The sequence below is a fragment of the Diabrotica virgifera genome, chromosome 3 (genome assembly GCF_917563875.1).
Source record: "Diabrotica virgifera virgifera chromosome 3, PGI_DIABVI_V3a".
Taxonomy (NCBI): domain Eukaryota; kingdom Metazoa; phylum Arthropoda; class Insecta; order Coleoptera; family Chrysomelidae; genus Diabrotica; species Diabrotica virgifera.
This window is the reverse complement of record NC_065445.1, coordinates 166744224-166765389: the sequence shown is the minus strand read 5'-3', so window position 1 is coordinate 166765389 and position 21166 is coordinate 166744224. Positions and strand designations below refer to the sequence as shown.

The following is a 21166-nucleotide window of genomic DNA, read 5'->3' as shown; positions in this document are numbered from 1 at the left end:
ATACAGGGTATATATATATATATATATATATATATATATATATATATATATATATAACAGATGAAATAGAGAATGTGGAAAAATACCCTTACGAACAATTCACACATCCACCACTTCGGGTTGGGAAAAATTTTTTGAATAGAATCAAAGATCCAAACACCAGTTCGTAGAAATGTGTTTCGCCCTCTTCAACCTCTCTGGGCTTATCAATAAAGATGAGAGGTTGAATATCTTTATTAGACACATTCCAATCAAAAAACAACATTCGAGACCTAGACATAGAAGGTGCGTAAATCTACGACAAGTCCGACAATGACAGTCTCAAGTTTTAATTCCCTAATTACTTAAAGTAAGTAAAATATATGTTTAAAAAACATGAGATGTAGATCCTTGAAACACACTCAGTGATCAAAAGATCCAAGGTTAATGGTTTGACGACCACTCGTACGAAATCAAACAGATGAAATAGAGAATGTGGAAAAATCCCCTTACGAACAATTCACACATCCACCACTTCGGGTTGGGAAAAATTTTTTGAATAGAATCAAAGATCCAAACACCAGTTCGTAGAAATGTGTTTCGCCCTCTTCAACCTCTCTGGGCTTATCAATAAAGATGAGAGGTTGAATATCTTTATTAGACACATTCCAATCAAAAAACAACATTCGAGACCTAGACATAGAAGGTGCGTAAATCTACGACAAGTCCGACAATGACAGTCTCAAGTTTTAATTCCCTAATTACTTAAAGTAAGTAAAATATATGTTTAAAAAACATGAGATGTAGATCCTTGAAACACACTCAGTGATCAAAAGATCCAAGGTTAATGGTTTGACGACCACTCGTACGAAATCAAACAGATGAAATAGAGAATGTGGAAAAATCCCCTTACGAACAATTCACACATCCACCACTTCGGGTTGGGAAAAATTTTTTTGAATAGAATCAAAGATCCAAACACCAGTTCGTAGAAATGTGTTTCGCCCTCTTCAACCTCTCTGGGCTTATCAATAAAGATGAGAGGTTGAATATCTTTATTAGACACATTCCAATCAAAAAACAACATTCGAGACCTAGACATAGAAGGTGCGTAAATCTACGACAAGTCCGACAATGACAGTCTCAAGTTTTAATTCCCTAATTACTTAAAGTAAGTAAAATATATGTTTAAAAAACATGAGATGTAGATCCTTGAAACACACTCAGTGATCAAAAGATCCAAGGTTAATGGTTTGACGACCACTCGTACGAAATCAAACAGATGAAATAGAGAATGTGGAAAAATCCCCTTACGAACAATTCACACATCCACCACTTCGGGTTGGGAAAAATTTTTTGAATAGAATCAAAGATCCAAACACCAGTTCGTAGAAATGTGTTTCGCCCTCTATATATATATATATATATATATATATATATATATATATATATATATATATATATATATATATATATATATATTAAAAATATTAAGTACATGACATTTTATATGACGTATTTCTCCACATGGCTCGAATAAATGTTAAGGTAAAAATAACTTTTCTTTTTCTTTTGGTACCTATTCGTTTCGAATATTGGCGATCATTCTGGCTATAATTAATATATTAACTGATGCTTTTAATAGATTAGTAGTTGTTCTTGTAGAGAACCATTTTCTCAGGTTCTTTAACCATGATATTTTTCTTCGCCCTATACCTGGCTTTCCGAATACTCCTTGAAGGATTATCTTTAGTAATCTGTATTTAGTGCCGTTTCTCATTATGTGTCCGAGATATTCTAACTTTCTCTTTTTAGTCGTAAACATCACTTCTATTTATTTCTCCTTTCTTCGTAGTACGGTCTTGTTGGTTATCTTGTCAGTCCATGATATTCTTAGGATTCGCCTGTAGAGCCAAATTTCGAAGGCTTCACGTTTTTTCTCCATCGCTTCAGTGAGTGTCCAGGATTCAACTTCGTAGGACAATATTGAGAAGATATAACATCGTAGTCCAGAGAAAAAAGGTTTTTGTCGGGACACCTGACTAGCCAGGTTATAAATGGGCTTTTTGGGTACTAGATACCTAATACATTATTAATACAAAAATGCCCGTCACAGTTCGGACGAGACTTTATTGCTTATTGCTTTTTTGGCTTTTTTGTTTATGCTTATTTTCAATGTCTATTCATTCATGGCTTAAAAAACTGAATCTGTTCTCAAGCAATCAATCTCAACAATTCAAATCTATTTTTCGGCTTTGGTATAATTAGTGTTTATTAGGTTTATTATTTCTATCTATATTTGGGTGTTATACGCAGAACTTATTAGTTCCTAAGGTTGTATGTATTATGCAATTTACAATTTATTTAAATTATGCAATATACAGGGTGTTTCATTAATACTTGAAAATATTTTAACTGTAGATCCCTGGGCTCAAAATATTAAGATTTAACCCAAATCACCTAGTCCGAATATGCTTCCTAGGGGAGATAGAGCTCTTTAAAGAAGGTGTCTTGTAATGAGCTTTTTTAAATACCTCCAGAACGCTTCGATCCAGAACGGATAAATCGATTCCATAAATTTCGATTTTCTAGTACCGGCCATAGGCGTTTGTTTTGGGTAGAGAAACGGTTATTTTATCGCATAACTTTTTTGTCTTTAAGTTTTGAGCCTTTTTGACACTGGATTATTAAATTGTGAGGCCATTAATAATAAAAGGTACTATTGCGTAGGTAGTATACATCGTTTTCGAGAACCGTCGATTTGAAAATTGTGCGTTTTTTTTTAATTGAAAAAATAATTAAAAAAATCTATGAAAAAAAAAACGAAAACTGGTATCTTTATTCCACAGATGATTTGATTTTATCAGTTGCGAATTTCCAGTACCGGTCATATGCGTCCGTTTTGGGTAGGTCAACGGTTATTTTATCGCATTATTTTTGTGACTTTAATTTTTAAGCATTTTTGACTTAGATTATTAAATTATGAGGTATTCTAGTACTAAAAGTTACTCTTGCTGAAAGTCGATAAAATATACCATTTTTTTTTAAATTCTTCTAAAGTTTGTTCAAATTAAAAAAAACGATAAATATTCAAATCGATTTTTCTAGAAAACGAGGTATCCTACCGACTTAAAAACAAAAGCAACTTTTAGTACTAGAATACCTGTATTAGCTACTACTTATTAAAATGTAATTATCCAGTGTCAAAAATACTTGAAAGTTAAAGATACAAAAGTTATGCTATAAAATAACCGGTATCCTACCGAAAAAAGAGCACCTATGACCGGTACTAGAAATTCGGAAATTATAGAATCGATTTATCTCTGGAATATAAATAGACGTACCAGAATTAGGTTTTCTAAATAGCAGCGTTCAAGAGGTATTTAAAAAGAAACTAATTAAAAGACACCATCTTCAAAGAACTCAAGCTCCCTTAGGAACTATTTTCGGAGTACGTGATTTGAGTTAAACCTTAATATTTTGAGATCAGGAATCTACACTTAAAAGATTTCCAATTATTAATGAAACACCCTATATTGTTTTGTTTTATTTCATTATCTTTTATTTTGTAATAATATTGTTATTGTTTTTTTTTGGAACCTTTGTAAGCTTTGTCCATAAAATTGTAAAATTTTCAGTGACAATAAAGCATATTTCTATTCTATTCTCTACATATACAAGCGTTTTTGCTACTTTTGATTAACATTTTTTTAGCACTATCCCACATCAGTCGTCGAAAAGGGCCCCGCAACAAACCTTGATATGGGGCCTCTATAGGACTAGCTACGCCACCGAGCAAGCCTCTGACATCCTAACAAGGCCAGACCTAATAGAAGACTTGAAAATCCTAGATATCTTTATGAAACTTACAAAATAAAAATGGAAAGATCGATGGCAGCAATAATAACAGATAACGAAATCACCATAAATATAGAAATGGCAACTGGAGTACGACAAGATGACTCTATCAACGTCACAATTTAGTGTCTCTACAGAAGGAACAATAAGAGCTACAGAAACAATAGGTAAAATTATGACATGGACTTCGCAACTTGTGACGTATGCTGATGACATAGCATTAATTAGCAGAAACTTAAATAGTTTAAAAAAAGAATTTGTGAAGTTGTGCACGAAAGCATCCAAAAGGGGTTTAGCAATATATCAAAACGAAACAGAATACGTAATATGTTCAAGAAAAATTCAGTTAAAGTGACAAGTTTAAATATTGGTAAATATGAGTTTGAAAAGGTAGAACACTTTAAATACCTTGGGGTCTCAGTTAATGGAACTAAAGCGAGAGTATAGTAATCAATTAAAGAATCCAGCCAGGAAAGAGTTCATACTGAAAATGTAACAACTTCCTCAATAAAAAGAAGCTTAATCAGAATACTAAACTCAATATTTACAGATCAGCAATTAGACCAGTAATCACATACGGTGCTGAGGTAATGTGACTGGCATAGAACGATGAAGAAATATTGAGGATTATAAAGAGAAAAAGAATTTGCAGGATAGCAGGTCCACTAAACTTAGGTAATAAAGGTAATAATGAATTTAGAAAATTGATGAGCCACGAAGTAAGAAAACTTTTGAAAGGAGAAGACGTCGTCAGATTTATCAAGGCACAGTGACTCAGATGGATGGAGCATTTAGAAAGCAGAAATCCAGAAGAAGTTATCAAGAAAGTTACCGAATGGAGACCTGTATCAGGCAGACCACGAGAATGGCAAAAAACCAGATGGGAGAATCAGATTGTCGAGGAGCTTAAGAAGATGAGAGCTACATAATGGGTAACCATAAGCAAAAACAGGAATTAATGAAGAAAATGAAGAAAAATTATAGAAGATGTCCCACAACCAATTGCAAAACTAAAATGTTAATGCCGCGACTGATTCCCCGCGACAAATTAATTGGAAGAGCGAAAAGTCCAAAGAGGGCGCCAATCACTCCACTAGAAGTGCAGATGGCATGATGATAAAGTTAATAAATATAGTAAAGAAATATATACGTATGTACTAAGCATTCAGGTAAAAGCTCCCCTTTTACTGTTTTTAGTAGACTAAAACAGTGAAACTAACAGAACTGAATATGAGATCAAAATTTTTTTATGTATAAATATACTATAAAATTACTATTTCCAAACAGGATACCAGTTGGACTTAGAAATAACTACTAGTCACAACAACATCGGGACAAAAAACAACAGAAGACAATTGGAACACTATTACAGAAAAACCTATATACTTAAGGTGTCTTGGCAATGTTTATCTGGAACTAAAAACATGACACTCAGGAACAGCAGTGTGACAATGTCAATATGGTCATATAACGAAAACCTCCAACTACTTTTCAAGACAGAACTGATCTGATGCAGGGCTGAATCAGATCAGCTTTCAAAAAATTATGTTGGTGAAACTTGCCGAACTGTTTAATGGGGATCAAGATACCACTGATCCACATGGAACAAATGGATTCCTACATGGAACAAATGGAGTCCAAGAATGACATAGGGCTTATCAAAGATTAACTAATAAAAATTATGGAAGTTTCAGCTTCTTCTCGATACGAAAGGTTTCGGTTCTTATACGAATATTTTGACACGATATAATACAAAGAATGACTTTAATATCGTAGAGAACTTTCCTGAAGAAAAACAGAGCGGAAAGCTCTTTAGGTTGAAAAACTACCCTAATTCGGACTGAGGTACCTTTCAGAAATAAAAAAATGAGGGTATATAAAAGTGCGATTAGCCCGTCATTGTAAACAAAATAAAGACGCAATACATCAGAATCTCATGAACAGGTACCAAAGATAAATCGACACTCCCATCGAACAAGGTTGTAACTCAGTTTTAGCGATTTTACAGGAGAGGCAAAAAACGAAAACATGACTTTTTAAAAATTTGTAGCGAAATGATTAGACTCTTTTACACTAATGTGATATGATATTTATATCATAATAAGGGATTACTGGAGATGTATGTTTTGTAATTTTAATAACTATTGAAAATCTTGAGTTTGATTGAGATACAACCTTGAGATTAAACATGAGTATTCGTAGAAAAAGGATGTAAGTCGCCTAACAACCATTTTACATTCTCTGTGTTAATTATTTTTCCCGTTTAACTATTAAAAGGTTGTATGTTTTGAGTTATTTGCAGTATAGCTAGGAGAAAATGAGTTTTTAAGGGATATTTAAACAAAATATCAACTAACAGTTTTCATAATTTTAATTGGAAATTATAAATTTTACAATAACAATAATATTATATCACTATGAAAAGATCATGGTATAAAATATGTCAAATTTTTCGCATTTTTATGGCGTATCTGTAAATATTTAATTCTAGACCATTTTACTTTATTACTTTAGTCTTTTACTATTAATATCTACATACTTCAAAATTAACATTTGTGTCCTTAAATAGGTTAAAATTTAGAATTTGGTTCTGATTTAATTCAGTTACGGATTTAGGCTTGCCTGATGCTTTGGCATATCGTATCATGGTTATCCATTGGTCTGGAGCATATACGACTTAATGTTTTTTCCGTTTTTCTATAAGGGCATGCATTGAATCACCCTTGTTTTATAAATGTGCTATTTCGAAAAGTACATGTGTAATGTTAATATTACACTGTTTCACTATATAGAAGTATGTAGCAAAAACTATTCTATATTTATTTTGTCCACCGCAACTATCAAAATGGGAAAAAGTCTTTAAATCCTTTTTTTATTTTCATTTCGATAAATTGACTTATGAGATACACCATATGTTTAAATACTTAATAAATTAAACATACGTGCAACAAAGTTGTAACTCATTTAACAACCTTGTTAATCGTCAAGTATAAAGAAAGTAAATATTTAACATAGGGAGTATCCAGTGTTACTGCTAGAATGGCACACGTAAGTTAAAATACAACTTTTTTCAATAGACTATTGGCCAAAATATTGAGAATTAAACTATGTCGTTTATATTGACGTGTGAGCCATTTTTGCTGAATTCGCCTGTGTTGAAATCTGAAAATAGATGTAACTTGAGTTACAACCTTGTTCGATGGGGGTGTCGAAATAACACTATTTGTATTGATTCATAACAACTGTAAATTTGTTTACCAAATGCAACACAAAATGATATCCCAGCTAGTAAAATTCCTCTGTAGGCAGGCTCACAGGTTTCTCCAATATAGACTGCAGTAGCTGTCGTCAATATCCCTGTAAATAGCCCCGTTATGAATCTTCCCAGAAGGATCATCTTAATTCCATTAGCTAAATAGATAAGCAACCATCCCAAAAATATTGGTAAGCAAGATATGGTATGTGTTGCTTTACGTCCCAATTGTTCTAAACAGAATCCACCTATAACGGATCCTACTGCCATGGGGAGGGTTGCTATAGATGCTAAAAAAATTAATTATCATTAAATGTCATATACAATTTTAATTGCCTAGTCTATCTTAATGTAATGTTAAAAAAATTGTTGTTATAAATGCTCCAAAGTTTCTATATAATAATTAAACGAAAAACTGAAAAATGTCTTGGAAGAGCAACTTGTTTCAGCCCTTATTCTAAGATATTTATTAAACTACTATTATACTTTGGCCTAAATCAGTGAGGTCCAACGGCCGATTCCGGAAAGAAGAAACTTAATAAAACAATATATTATTAGTAAGAACGGTGTCTAGAACGGTATTAGAATTACTTAGTAAGAACGGTTAACGGTAAGTCAAGACGGTTCTCACAGCTGTGGTTTCGGGATAATGCTAAATAAAAAATATTGATGAAGCGGTAGTAAATTTCACCCCATATACCAACAGAACTAAACTCATACGACCAAACCAGAACAAACCCAAAATAAACATAAAAGTTTATGTTATAACTGCGGACAAACCAGAGAGAGATGTTGAAACTTTCTACGAAGATTTAGACACTAATTTTATATTCCATTAAAACTCAGGATCTTACAATTATTATAATGAAGAATTTTAACACAAATCTCGGGGAAGAAAAAGTAGAAGAATGTACAGGAAGATACGGCCTGGGAAACGAAAGGAAGAGAAGAACATACACGTGAAAATCAACAGCAGATCAAGAAGAGGGAATTTTAAGAAACCAAATAAATATACTACGCATTAGTTAGAGAAAGATATAAGAATGCAACTACATCAGAACAACATGTCCGAGTGCTGACATAGGATCACATCACAACCCACTAATTACCAAAATTAAGCTAAAAATAAAAAAGGCAACGCCTGACACATGATATCAATACTCGATTAATGAAAGTTAAAAAACAAAGTACTGCAAAATAATAAAACGGTATTATTACAATCTTAGTATACGGAAACAAAATGGCTATTAATTAATAAAGACGGAAATTGATAAAGCTCAAAATGAAATTTTGTCACTAACCAGATAAAAAAATAAACCGTGGATGATGGAGAAAATTTTAGATTTAACGGAAGAAAGACGTTAACATAAAAATAAAAATAATCAGATGTACAAAAAAATGGATAAACAAATAATATACAAAATTAAGCAAGCAAAAGAAGAATGGTTAAGGTTAATGGTTACGCAGAAATAAAAGAATACCAAAAAAGGCATGGTGGTTTTAATATACCTAAAAAATTAAATAATTAACTTACAATAACAGAAAAAGAAAATAGGGAATACTGAAAGATACAAATAAACAATCAATGAGTTGTTCAAAGACAATAGAACAGAACACGGAAATAGATGTAGAAGATGGTGTGGCTTTAAGGATATTAAAAAAAGAAATTCAAATGGCATTAAAAACCATCAACAATGGCACAATAGTAGATCCACACTGCTTCCCAGACTAAATCCCAGTAGAAAGCTGTATAAACTGCAGGAATGATGAAACCTTAGACATAAACCGTAGACTTGTTTAGAACAATATACAAAACAGGACCTACATATACCAAAATAATCTAATACAAGGAAATATAAGAGAAAAAGAGAATAGGAAGGAGAGTGTCATAGTTGAAAAGTTTAAGGGGCTGATTTAAACGCAGTTTATTAGAATTCTTCAAAGCAGCAGTAGATAAAGGAAAGATAGCGATGATAATATCTAACTTCCGACTGGTAGTCGGAAACAAGAAGAAGTACCTACTTTGGTTTATCCTATTAATTCCTTTCTGTCCCTTTCTGATTTTGCTTCGCCTGTGTCTTTCGCGCATAATTTCCCGCCCCCTTCGACCTTTTAGCGAAGGAGTTATAATTTCTTTATTTTTCGTCTCTGATAGTTCGCATATGTATAATTATTGTTATTTTTGAGTATGAGAGAAGGGGTAGCTAACCTTATTAAATATTATATTAGATAGTTATAACTATATTCTAGCTATAATATTCAGGGCCGCATTTAGGTTAATTGGAGCCCTAAGCAATTCTCTAGTAGCCGCCATTTTAAAACGTACCATTTTTGCGAAAAAAAAAATTGCAAGCAGAATTTTTTGTTTAAATAGGAATACACCAAAAATGGATTTAAACTACGATGTTTATATACATAATAACAGAAAAAATTGTCATTCCAGTTCGATCACATCAGAGATTTCTTTCTTGATTTTTCTTTGGTAAAATCATCTATCATGTCGACGTAATTTATCGTCTTTGTTACGTCACTTTCTATGAACAAAATCGACAAATTGTTAAGACGTTCTTGCGTCATACTTGATCGGAAATTATTTTTAATTCTTAAGGACCTTTCAGCAGACACGTTGGCAACTGGGATGCACAAATAAATGCGCAAAGCAATGTCAAAATTAAGGAATAGCTATTTGTATAACAAGGGAGGAAAGTGCTACTTTTCCTCCCGAGAATGAAGTTTACTGCCCGATGCGTAGCGGAGGGCAGTAATCATTCAAGGGAGGAAAAGCACTTTACTTCCATGTTATACATATGGTTTTTCCACCTTCCTCAAATAACAAGTAAGTTTTTCATTTTTACTTAATTTATTTATGTAACTAACCAACAAATTTTAATAGAACTAAAACTAACAAGTAGGTACAACATAACTGTCAACTGTCAAATATAAGTCAAACTATTAATGTAAACATTGTTAAATCAGAATAACAATTTACTGTTTTTTACCATTCTGCAAAATACAGAGTGTTTTTAAATAAACGTTAAAATGTATAGATACTTACGTAATAGAAAATAGATATTGTACAGGGCGTCAATAAGTTATATTTCATGAATGACATAACATGACGTCACTTTTACTTTTCCTCCCTAGGGAGGAAAAGTACAACTTTGCTCCCTACAATCAGGTCCGGAAAAGTATACTTTCGGTAGAGGTAGGTGGAAAAATATCTTTCAATCCACTCCTCTTTAAATTTAGATATGTCAATTGGTGATTTTATTGTGGTATCCAAATGACTCTTTAAGTGAATGAATTCATGTGTAATGACGTATCTAGGTCGTTTTTATAAAGTATCAGCTTTTCAGGATCTTTAATAATTTCTTCATTGTTTAATTTTGGCAAATCTGTTATCACGAAAACGTTGATAAATAAGTCGATAACATTCCAGACGTCTACTCAGGGCTCTTATCGGTGTCGATTATAATATATAGAATGCGTGGATTTTCATCTCATCACTAGCTGAAAAGTTTAAGTCATCATCGGCCCCCTCGTCAAATTGATTTTTTTCTCTTACTTATTTCTTTATATTATGCTTTACTTGGGCACAATTTTTCGGCTTCCTCTTCACAAATGACCAAATTATTTCTAATTAAGGAAAAGTAATTTGAATAAGCTTCATACTCTTTAACGACAGAACCCAGTTCCATTGATGACTTTGGACCTACTGAGAGGATAGGTTCACTCTTCCTAAAATATGTTGCTAAATGACAGCTAATAAAGCCATTTCAAAAACGTCCATTTTTTCATATACATGTGATTTTACAGCTGCAGTTTGACATTCACACATATTGTCGCACTAATGCCCGGTTGCACCAACAGATCTTAAGCTTAAGTCGAGAATATCATTAGAATTAATATAATATAATTATAATATATTACAATAAGAATACCATAATATAATAATAGATATAATTGATAATAACGTAAGAATCTAAAATTATGGTGCAACGTAAGTGATACTCAAGGAGGCCCTATGTATAAGTAGAGCTTAGCTAAGCTGGAGCTTTAGATCCGTTGGTGCAACCAGGTATAAGAGATTTCACAATAGGTGATTTAAGTTGTCAGTCAAAATTTTTCATCTATATGTGAAAACTGAGAAAAATGTATATAATTCTTGTAAAAAAATGAAAAAGGAAGTGGCGTTCAGACAGGATTCTGCTGCTAAAGATACTACCAAATTGAGAGAATGTCCTGGGCAAGGTACGTAGGTACTCAGCCAGTTTATTGTGATTTTTTATTCTGGCCTACGGTAAGGAATATAAAATACACCCTTTTTTGATATAGAATAAAGTAGACAATTCCTGAACTTCATTTCACCCTTAGGCTGCACAAAAGAAAGTAACATCCAAATTATACAACGATATCAGGATAAAGTATTAGGGAGCATCGTCAAAGCTCCATGGTACTTCAGAAACTGTGATCTTCATCAAGACCTCCAGATGGATACGGTTATCCAGACAATAAGTAAGTTTGCCGAGAGTCATGAACAAAGGCTCTCCAACCATGTGAATGTCGAGGCCATCAATCTCCTAGACAACGCCAATCAGATAAGAAGACTTAAGAGAACGAAGCCGTTCGAGTTAGTGCAATAGAGCTTTTCATTCACAGTCATTTGTTTCGAGCTTCTGTCATATGTCGTATAATCCGTGTATAGAAATATTATACACAGATTATACAATATCTGACAGAAGCTCGAAACAAATGACAATCGATGAAAAGCCCTATAAGTTCAAGTGAGTGAAAGTGAAAAAGTAGAGCAAAGTGCGGCTAAAGTGTACACGTTAGCTAGTAGTACTGTAATGTATTAGAGCCTAAGGAATATTGTTGAATATGACCTTAGATAAGTTTTTTATAATATTTTGTATGTAGAACTATCTTGCTTATTGATCATAGTAATGATCAGATAGCAATAATCATAAGATTCCTGTTGGAATTTTATTAAATAAAAAAAATTCACCGTTTAAAATTTTTATTTTTCTAAAAAAATGATTCCTTGTTAGGGATCTGTTTATTCGAGTCGAATGCTCTCTATTGGCGGAACAATGGTACTTCCAAGTTTCAGTATAAATCAGACTAAATCAAGTCTTTAGTTTCTGCCTATTAGGCAAAGTACATTTACATTGCAGTGTTTAATGGCCCACCGCCTTTGCGGTACTGCCTGCGGCCCAATAATCCCTAAATCCACGACTTTGCATTTTTTTGAATGCAATTTGTTTTCTAGATGTGAATGCCCACTTCTATTCCATTGATGGATGTACTGAAAAGTTATTCCTTTTTAATTTTTATATACAAATATTTTTTGTAAAGTATTTTTGCCGCCCTCTCGTAATTTGCCGCCCTAGGCAACTGCCTATATTGGCTAATGGATAAAGCGGTCCTGATAATATTTATTTATTTATACGCACAACATGCCGTTAAGACCTAGGGAATTTTTTTATAACATAAATCATTAGATTAACTAATAACAATAATTCTTAACTACTCTGAAGAACCTGATTAACAACATATCTCGAATTTCCTCCACTATATTAATCCACCTCTGGGTCTACCTCTTCTTTTGGGACCGATTAGTTTTCTGGTCATAAATAGTTTAGGCATTCTGTTCACATGTCCCAACCATTTAATTCTTTATGACTTTTGTCCATGCCTCGTAGAAATATGTTACTGCGGGTCTAATCACTGTCTTTAGACCAGTAAGGATCTGTTTTTAGGTGGATGTGAGAGGAACCATTCAGATTTTTGCGGATAAAGTTAGGTGATAACTTCGTTAATACTAATTGATTTATCCTCCTTCTCAAATATGCCCGGAACAATAATAAAAATAAAATATTTAAAAATTTTAAAAAAATCGTTTTTTTTTTCTAATTTTTTTTGCTTATATCTTAAAAACTATTCATTTTAGAACAAAGTCCTCTAAGATTAAAACAAAGATAATTAAATTTTCTATCAGATTAGATTGGTTAAAAATGTCTTAATGTATCACCCTTGCTTCAAAATAGCAATACATATAAAATAAGGGGGCAAAACAAGCCTGTCTTATTCAATTATTTTCCATCACTTAGGTTACACTTGGAACCTTCCTAATTCGCTTAGAAAATTTCTGTGATATGCTAAAACCGTACAATAAATTTCATTAAAATTGACTTACTAGATTTTGCATAATAATTTTGCAATCTAAACTTTTTTTTTAAATTAAAATTTTTTAAAATCTTGCACAACAAAAACTAGAACATACAAAGGTTTGTCAATTTTTTTACATATTATAAAGAAGTACTCCACCTATCTAATGCACTTTACAGAATTGAAATCGGATTATTTAAGCAGCCTCAGCAATGTTTTAAAGTTATAAACAATTTTTTGGCTTATAAACAAATTAGTGCTCTGGCCAGGAGTAGGTGCTACGGGCTCCTTTATTTAGATGGACTTACCCAAGTTTTTTATGTATTTTGACCCGTAGAACATGAATTTTTTGGGTAACAGTTGATCCGGATGTCGATAAGATTGTTATAAACAAAGAACTTGAGGAATTACATAAAATCATTTTTCGCAAAATAAAACATTTTTTTTGTATTTCTTGGGTAATTCTAAGTAAAAAATGTTCTTACAAGTTTTTTCGTAGGATGCATAGTTTTCGAGATAAACGCGGTGGAACTTTCAAAAAATCGAGAAATTGCAATTTTTGAACGCGAATAACGTTTGATTAAAAAACAAAATAGCAATTCTGCTGACAGCATTTGAAAGTTTAAGGCAAATTATACCGGTTTTAATTATTTGCATTGCTAAAAATTAATTTTTTTATTTTTAAACAAAGCTATTTGTTTATAAGCCAAAAAATTGTTTATAAATTTAAAACATTGCTGGTGCCCCTTAAATAATCCGATTTTAATTCTGTAAAGTGTATTAGATAGGTAGAGCACCTCTTTATATGTAAAAAAAATAGCCAAATTCTAAATGGTCTACTTTTTGTTCAGAAAGATTTTTAAAAATTTGAACTTTTTTAAAACATTTAGATTTAAAATTTATTATGCAAAATTTATTAGGTCGATTTTAATGAAATTTGGTACACGATTTAAGTATGTTACAAAGAATTTCGTAAGCGAATTACTAAGGTTCTATGTGCCACCAAAGTGGTTAAAAAATATTGCATAACAACAGACTAATTTTGCCCCCTTATTTTGTATTTATTGCTATATTGCAGAAAAGGTAATAACTTAAGACTTTTTTACCAGTCGTATATCATACAAAATTTAATTATCTTTATTTTATTTTTCTGCGACTTTGTTCCAAAACGAATCGTTTTAAAATTATAAGCAAAGAAAGCAGAAAAAAATCGGTGTTTTTTGAAATTGTTAAATATTTTAATTTTTTTATTAATGTTCCGGGCATATTTGAGAGGGAGCATAAGTCAATTATTATTACTGAAGGTGTCACCTAACTTTATCTGCAAAAATCCGAATACCACCTCTCGCATCCAAAAACAGACGTTTTTTCGCACATCCTTACTGGTCTACTTATTGTATATTCCGAGTTTACCTTGTCTAGAAACATATTTGAGTTCAGTAGGGCTCTTAAACCACCTAATTTTTTATTCCCTTTTGCTATTCCTCTTTTACATTTTCATTGAATACTACACACAAATATTCAAAATTGTCCACCCTTTTAAAACTATAGCTTTTACTGCTTAAAGACCTCACACTAAAGCAGTGGCGTAGCTGAAGATTGGGGGGCCTCCCCGTGACAATTTTTGTGGGCCCCCGTATTATAAAACATAAAGACAACTAATATCAGTATAATTACTGAAATATGTGTAAATGACAATATTTGGCCTTTCTTTTATAAGTTTTCATCAGTTAGTGTTAATAGATTTTTTTGGAAATAGACATGAAAACCTTTTATACATGTCTCTTAATCCGACAAACCTATTAGTAAGTTGTTGCAATATTATATCTAAATTTTCATTGAAAACATTAACTTCACAACTGTTTTTGGTACAAGTTATTTTTTCGTCGCCGCTGAGCTCATCGTAAAATTTTTTTATTCATTTTGTCCGTATATTTTTAAATTCCGGTATAATACCCCACCTATTCTGCTATTACTGCTACTTCTGCTAAAGTTTCGGAAAACGAATTTCTCATTTCTTGAAAATTATCTCGAGTTTTTCAAAAAGTTGAAGGGCTACTGGTAACTCTGCCGTTTCAGATGGCAAAAGTTTTGATGTTAGATTAATAAATTTAAGTATTTGAGATTAAATTGTAATGTTAACGGCAAATTTAAAATTATTCATATGCTCTAATAATGTATTAGCTTCTAATTTTTCATCGTCTTTTTAGACAGCAATGAAATTTTCGTTAAAGATTTCATTGCTTGTCGGAAAGCTCGACGCAAAGCCATAACAGCATCATGTTTGGATGACCACCGGGTTTCACATAACCTTTTAAGTGTTGGCAAACGCGATGAATCCAAAGTCGTAATAGTACATAGTAGATCCCATCTTTTAATACTTGCACTAAAAAAATCATTATAATCTCTTAATTATGTCGTAAAAAGAACCAACTCTTGTACACCAGCAACGGCATCATTCAACACTAGTTTCAGATTGTGGGATGCAGAATGAACATAGGAAGCTGTTTTTTCAACGTCAGTTATGCGCACTCATAACGCTTGCCCCATCATACCCATACCCCTTTCCTCTGCAGTTGTGTACGAAAAGGTGCTTTGATTGTATACATTTTAAAATTTCATTTACAAAACCTTCTGCACTTTGGTCTAATATGCGAAAAAATCCCAAAAAACTTTCAGCAACTTCTGCTTTTGAGGGTAAATTATTTCCATCGGAAGTTATTTTTATATACCGAAAAATAAACTAAGCTGATCGTGTTTTGAAATATCTTGATTGGTATCAAAAATTATTGAATAATAACTTTTTTAAATTAAATTAATCAATTTATTTTCAATTTCTTGAGGCAGCAAAATAACTTTTGGGAGCTCTAGTAATTTGTTTTTAACTTATTTTTTTATCGACTAATTTAGCTAAAACAGCTAGTAAAAACTATAAAAGAACCACCGACAAAAATTACCTTTTTGGAATTCACTTTCACTTAAACTACCAGTATGTCCACGAAACGCTAAATTTTAACCGGAAAGAGTAAGAGTTACATCAATTTACCCATTTCATTACTTCCTTCCAAATTCCCTATTTTGATGCTTATTAGGAAAATATGTTTTGATCCCCAACTTAAAGGAAGTTTTAGAATTAGTAAAGATATTAAGCTTGAACTCTTTAAGGGGCCCCCATAACGTCGGGGCCCCCCGCCTTGCAGGCCCTGCGGGCCTGTCAGCTACGCCACTGCACTAAAGTCTTATTCTTCTTGTTTTTTTTTGGTGCTCCCATGATTATATTTATATTTGGTTTTTTCTTCATTTACCTCCAATCCGAATTCCTGTGCTTTTAATAATTGTTTTCACAACTCTACTTAATTCTTTCGCGGCTCTTGCTAAGAAAGTTAGGTCATCATCCATCCAGAAAATGCCAAGCATTTTCTGATTATGGTTTCTAACACTAAGTTAAATAATGTGGTAGGTAACGATCTCCCTGTCTCCTCTCCAATCCGTTTTCAACCGTAAATTGATCTGAAGTGTGACCATGCCAAGCAATTTCACAGGTAGAGTTATTAGTCTGGGCAGATTTATCGGAGAATAGGCCATTTTTGGGAAAAGCTATTTACCAGCAATTTTATTGCTGTAATCGAATCTTATGATTGTATATATTAATAATATAGGTATGCAAAGTCCGCAGATAGTGTGCTACTTTTTTTATGTACAAAATGGCGCCCGAAAATCTTGTTTTTTTTTCAATTTTTGCTCTATAACTTCAAGGATTTTAACTTTACACCAAAAACTCCCAAATAAAAATTCACCGTAATTAAATTCTGCATAGAGACAGGTAAATGGAGAAAGATCAGGCACTTTTAAATGGGATAAGGGAATTAAACAAGGAGATGGACTAAGCCCCCTCTTGTTTATAATAGTCATGGATACTTTAATCAAAAATACCAAAGATCAAACAAGAAACCTTCAATACATAGTAGGATATAAAAACTTAAATGCAATAAAGATCAACTCCCTTCTATACGCTGATGATATAGTTTTAATCACAGACACAGTAGAGAAAATGCAGAAACTAATAGATATTTGGCAAAAAGAGATTCATAAATTAAAAATGGAAATGAACCTCAACAAAACAAAACTTATGATAATAAATGAAGATGAGAAAAGAGAAAGGAATACTAATATAATAGTAAAGGAAAAAGTAATAGAACATGTATCTACTTTTGAATATTTGGGAAATATAATAACAGATGATGGGAAAACGGACTTGGCAATAAGTAATAAACTGAAGAAGGCAACTAGCGTGTACTACTCTTTAAATAATACAATTTTTGGAAAGTCAGAAATAAGCAACAAAACTAAACTCAGAGTATATAACAGCATAGTAAATCCGGTAATGACATATGGGGCGGAAACATGGATTGTCCAAAAGAAACATGAATCAATGATAAACGCGACCGAGATGAAATACATGAGAAGAATAGCCGGAGTTACGAAGTTTGACAGATTCAGAAATGAAGATATAAGAAGAGAGCTGGAACAAGAACCGATAATTAGGAAGATCGAAAACAAAGAATTAAGCTGGTTTGGACACATACAACGAATGGAGCAAAATAGACTTACAAAGAAGGTACATGAAGCCAAAATGGGAAACAAAAGAAAAAAGGGAAGGCCGAGGAAGACATGGATGGACCAGATCCAAGATATAGGTGAAAGGAGACACATCAGTATGAGGGATATGAAGAACCTGGCCACCAATAGAAGCAATTGGAAGAAGTGGATAAAAGGCGGAACCCAACATCCGACGCCCTGAAGGGCACTAAGGATTATTAGAAAGAAGAAGAAGCTCTATAACTCCAAAGATTTTAACTTTACACCAAAAACACAAAAATAAAAATTCACCGTAATTAGATTATGCATAAAGTCGTGTTTTTCCCGATTTACTTCGACGAAAATTTTCCCCTGAAAATGCGGGGTTTTCCAACAAAATCTTTAATTTCAACTGAAATTTTAAATAAGTAATTGTTTATCAATAAATAAATAACTTGGTAATATAAAAGCTCTTTTCATATAAATTAAAATTCCAAAAGCCGATAGAAATTGAATAAACAGTTTAGCAACAATTGGATTGTTAATTAAAAATTTACGGTCGCTATAATAACCACAATAATTATGATACATAAGAATAACTATGATTTTTGTATAAAAAGATACCGTACCTATCTAATGTACTTCACAGAATTGAAATTGGACTATTTAAGCAGCCTCAGGAATATTTTAAAGTTATAAACAATTTTTTGGCCTATAAACAAATAGAATATCTCTGGAAATATTAAATTAAATCATGAAAACCGTATTGGAAAAAAGCAAAAGGAAAAAATTGAAAAAACCGTTTTTGGCTGTCTCGAGATGCATCTCGGGACAGCCAATTTTAGGATTTAGGATCTTGACTACAACAACTGAAAAAACACTAGAAGTGTGAATTTTGTCATAAAATTTGGTATGTGGGCTTATAATAATATTTGGAACAGCTTTCCCAAATAACTTTTTTCGATATCTCTAACGCGAAGCAAATCGAATCGCATATCCAAAATTCACCCTGTTTGTGGATTCGCAGTAGACCGCGTTTAAAATTTAAATTTCAGTTGACTATTTTAAAAATTGTGAACCATCAACCTGTATGACTGTGCCAAATTTCAAATCTGTATATATCTTGATAGCCGAAATATAGGGGTGTCTTCATCTTAAATGCGACACACTGTATATTATCAGTTTGTTAATTTATTGCAACTAATATAGTCGTATTTTTTATACCTAGATTCAAAATCATTCGAAATACTGACTAATTCACTAATTTTATCATAAAAAGTTCAAATTGATTGCATTGAAGTATTGAACCAATTAATGCCTATTAATATAATATTATTATAGTAATTATAATATACAGAGTGAGTTTTATGTATAGAAACCCTCAATTATCTCGGAAACGTCTTGCAGGATTTTTATAGGTTTGGTGGGTAGGGGTTTTCTAATGCAGCCGATATTATAGTGATAATTACATTGTTGTCAGATCTTCCGTTTTTCTGGAAATCTAATGAACTTTCTTATTTCAAATGGAACACCCTGTATGTCTTTTGCGTTTTGAAGTCCTTAAGAAATACTGATTATTTTTCATGTTATATTGCCTATACCTAAATGCCACAGTTTCGGAGTTATTGCTACATGTATTTAAAAAAAATTTAAACAAATTATAAAAATCAATTTTTTCGGCCCGTGTAGACATTATTTTACATCTTTGGATCATTGGGAAGAAAAAACTTTTGTAATTTTTCTCTAAAGTTAATGGTTTTCGAGCTCTAAACAATTTAAAACTGAAAAAAATCGAATACTGACGATTTTTAAGGTTTAAAAACACAAAAAAAAATAAAAAATTTTTTGAAACTGCTGAGTACCCAAATTCAAGCTAAGCCCTTCTTCTAGGCGCTCGCTATAAACTGTTTTGGCCCGTTTTATTCTAAAATATTGCTTTTTAATAATTGTTAGAGAAAGCATATGAGAGGACGGGCGATCGGGCTGCATTAACAACTAAAAAACAATATTTTAGAATGGAACAAGCTTAAATTACTTATTGGTAACTGATAAAATAAGGCTTGAACTTGAATTTGTATACTGGGTAGTAACAAAAATAATATTTTTGATTTGTGTTTTTGAACCTTGAAAATCGTCATTATTCGATTTTTTTTTCAGTTTTAAATTGTTAATAACTCGAAAACGATTAACTTTGGTTGAAGAAAAATTTTTGTTCCCAATGGTCCAAATAACGTAAAATAATGTCTACCCGGGCCGAAAAAATTGATTTTTATAATTTGTTTAATTTTTTTTTAATAAATGTAGCAATAACTCCGAAATTATAGCCTTTAGGAATGGGGAATATAACATGAAAAATAATTAGTATTTTTTAAGGACTTCAAAACGCAAAAAATATAGAGGGTATTCCAATTGAAGACAAAATTTAATTAGATTCTTAGAAAACCGGAAGATCTGACAACAATGTAATTATCACTATAATATCGGCCACATTAGAAAACCCCTACCCACCAAAATTGATAAAAATCGCGCAAACCGTTTTCGAGATAATTGAGGGTTTCCGTACATAAATCTCACTCTGTATTATTATTACACATTAATTGGTTCAATACTTCAATGCAATCAATTTGAACTTTTTATGATAAAATTAGTGAAATAGTCAGTATTTTAAATGTATATTTTGAATCTAGGTATAAAAAATACGACTATATCAGTTGCAATAAATTATCAAATTGATAATATATCCACAAACAGGGTGAATTTTCGATATGCGATGAATTTTCGATATGCGATTCGATTTGCTTCGCGTTAGAGATATCGAAAAAAGTTATTTGGAAAAGCTGTTCCAAACATTATTATAAGCCCACATACCAAATTTTATGACAAAATTCACACTTATAGCGTTTTTTCTGTTGTTGTAGTCAGGATCCTAAATCCTAAGATTGGCTGTCCCGAGATGCATCTCGAGACAGCCAAAAACGGTTTTTTCAATTTTTTCGTTCTTTCCGCTCAGATATTAAAAATTCTGCCTCTGCTATTCAAAAGAACGACAAAAACACACAAAAAAATACCATTTAAAAGTTGGCCAAATCATATTTACATAACCTAAAAATTTTTTGAAAATTTCAAAATTTTTCCTGGGCTAATTTTTTATTACAAAAATCTGAAAAAAATCAGGCTGTTTTGTATTCAAAATATACATCCTCTTGAATTTTTTCAGATTTTTTAAATTAAAATTGCGCTCACAAAAAAATAAAACCTAAAAATTGTTCTTTTCTCGATTTAAGAGGTTTTAGGACCTCTGGGGAGATAAAAATGTGCATGAGGGCA

The 21166-nt window shown here is 32.0% G+C and overlaps 1 protein-coding gene across 1 annotated transcript in view; it reads right to left on the bottom strand.

The window, feature by feature from the left end:
- The window catches only part of LOC114329456 (facilitated trehalose transporter Tret1-like), a 120675-nt gene that overhangs the window by 3979 nt on the left and 95530 nt on the right, over nucleotides 1-21166 (bottom strand). The window contains exon 4 of the mRNA XM_028278566.2: nucleotides 7096-7380. Coding sequence (XP_028134367.2) covers nucleotides 7096-7380 — 285 coding nt within the window. The remainder of the gene's footprint in view (nucleotides 1-7095; nucleotides 7381-21166) is intronic.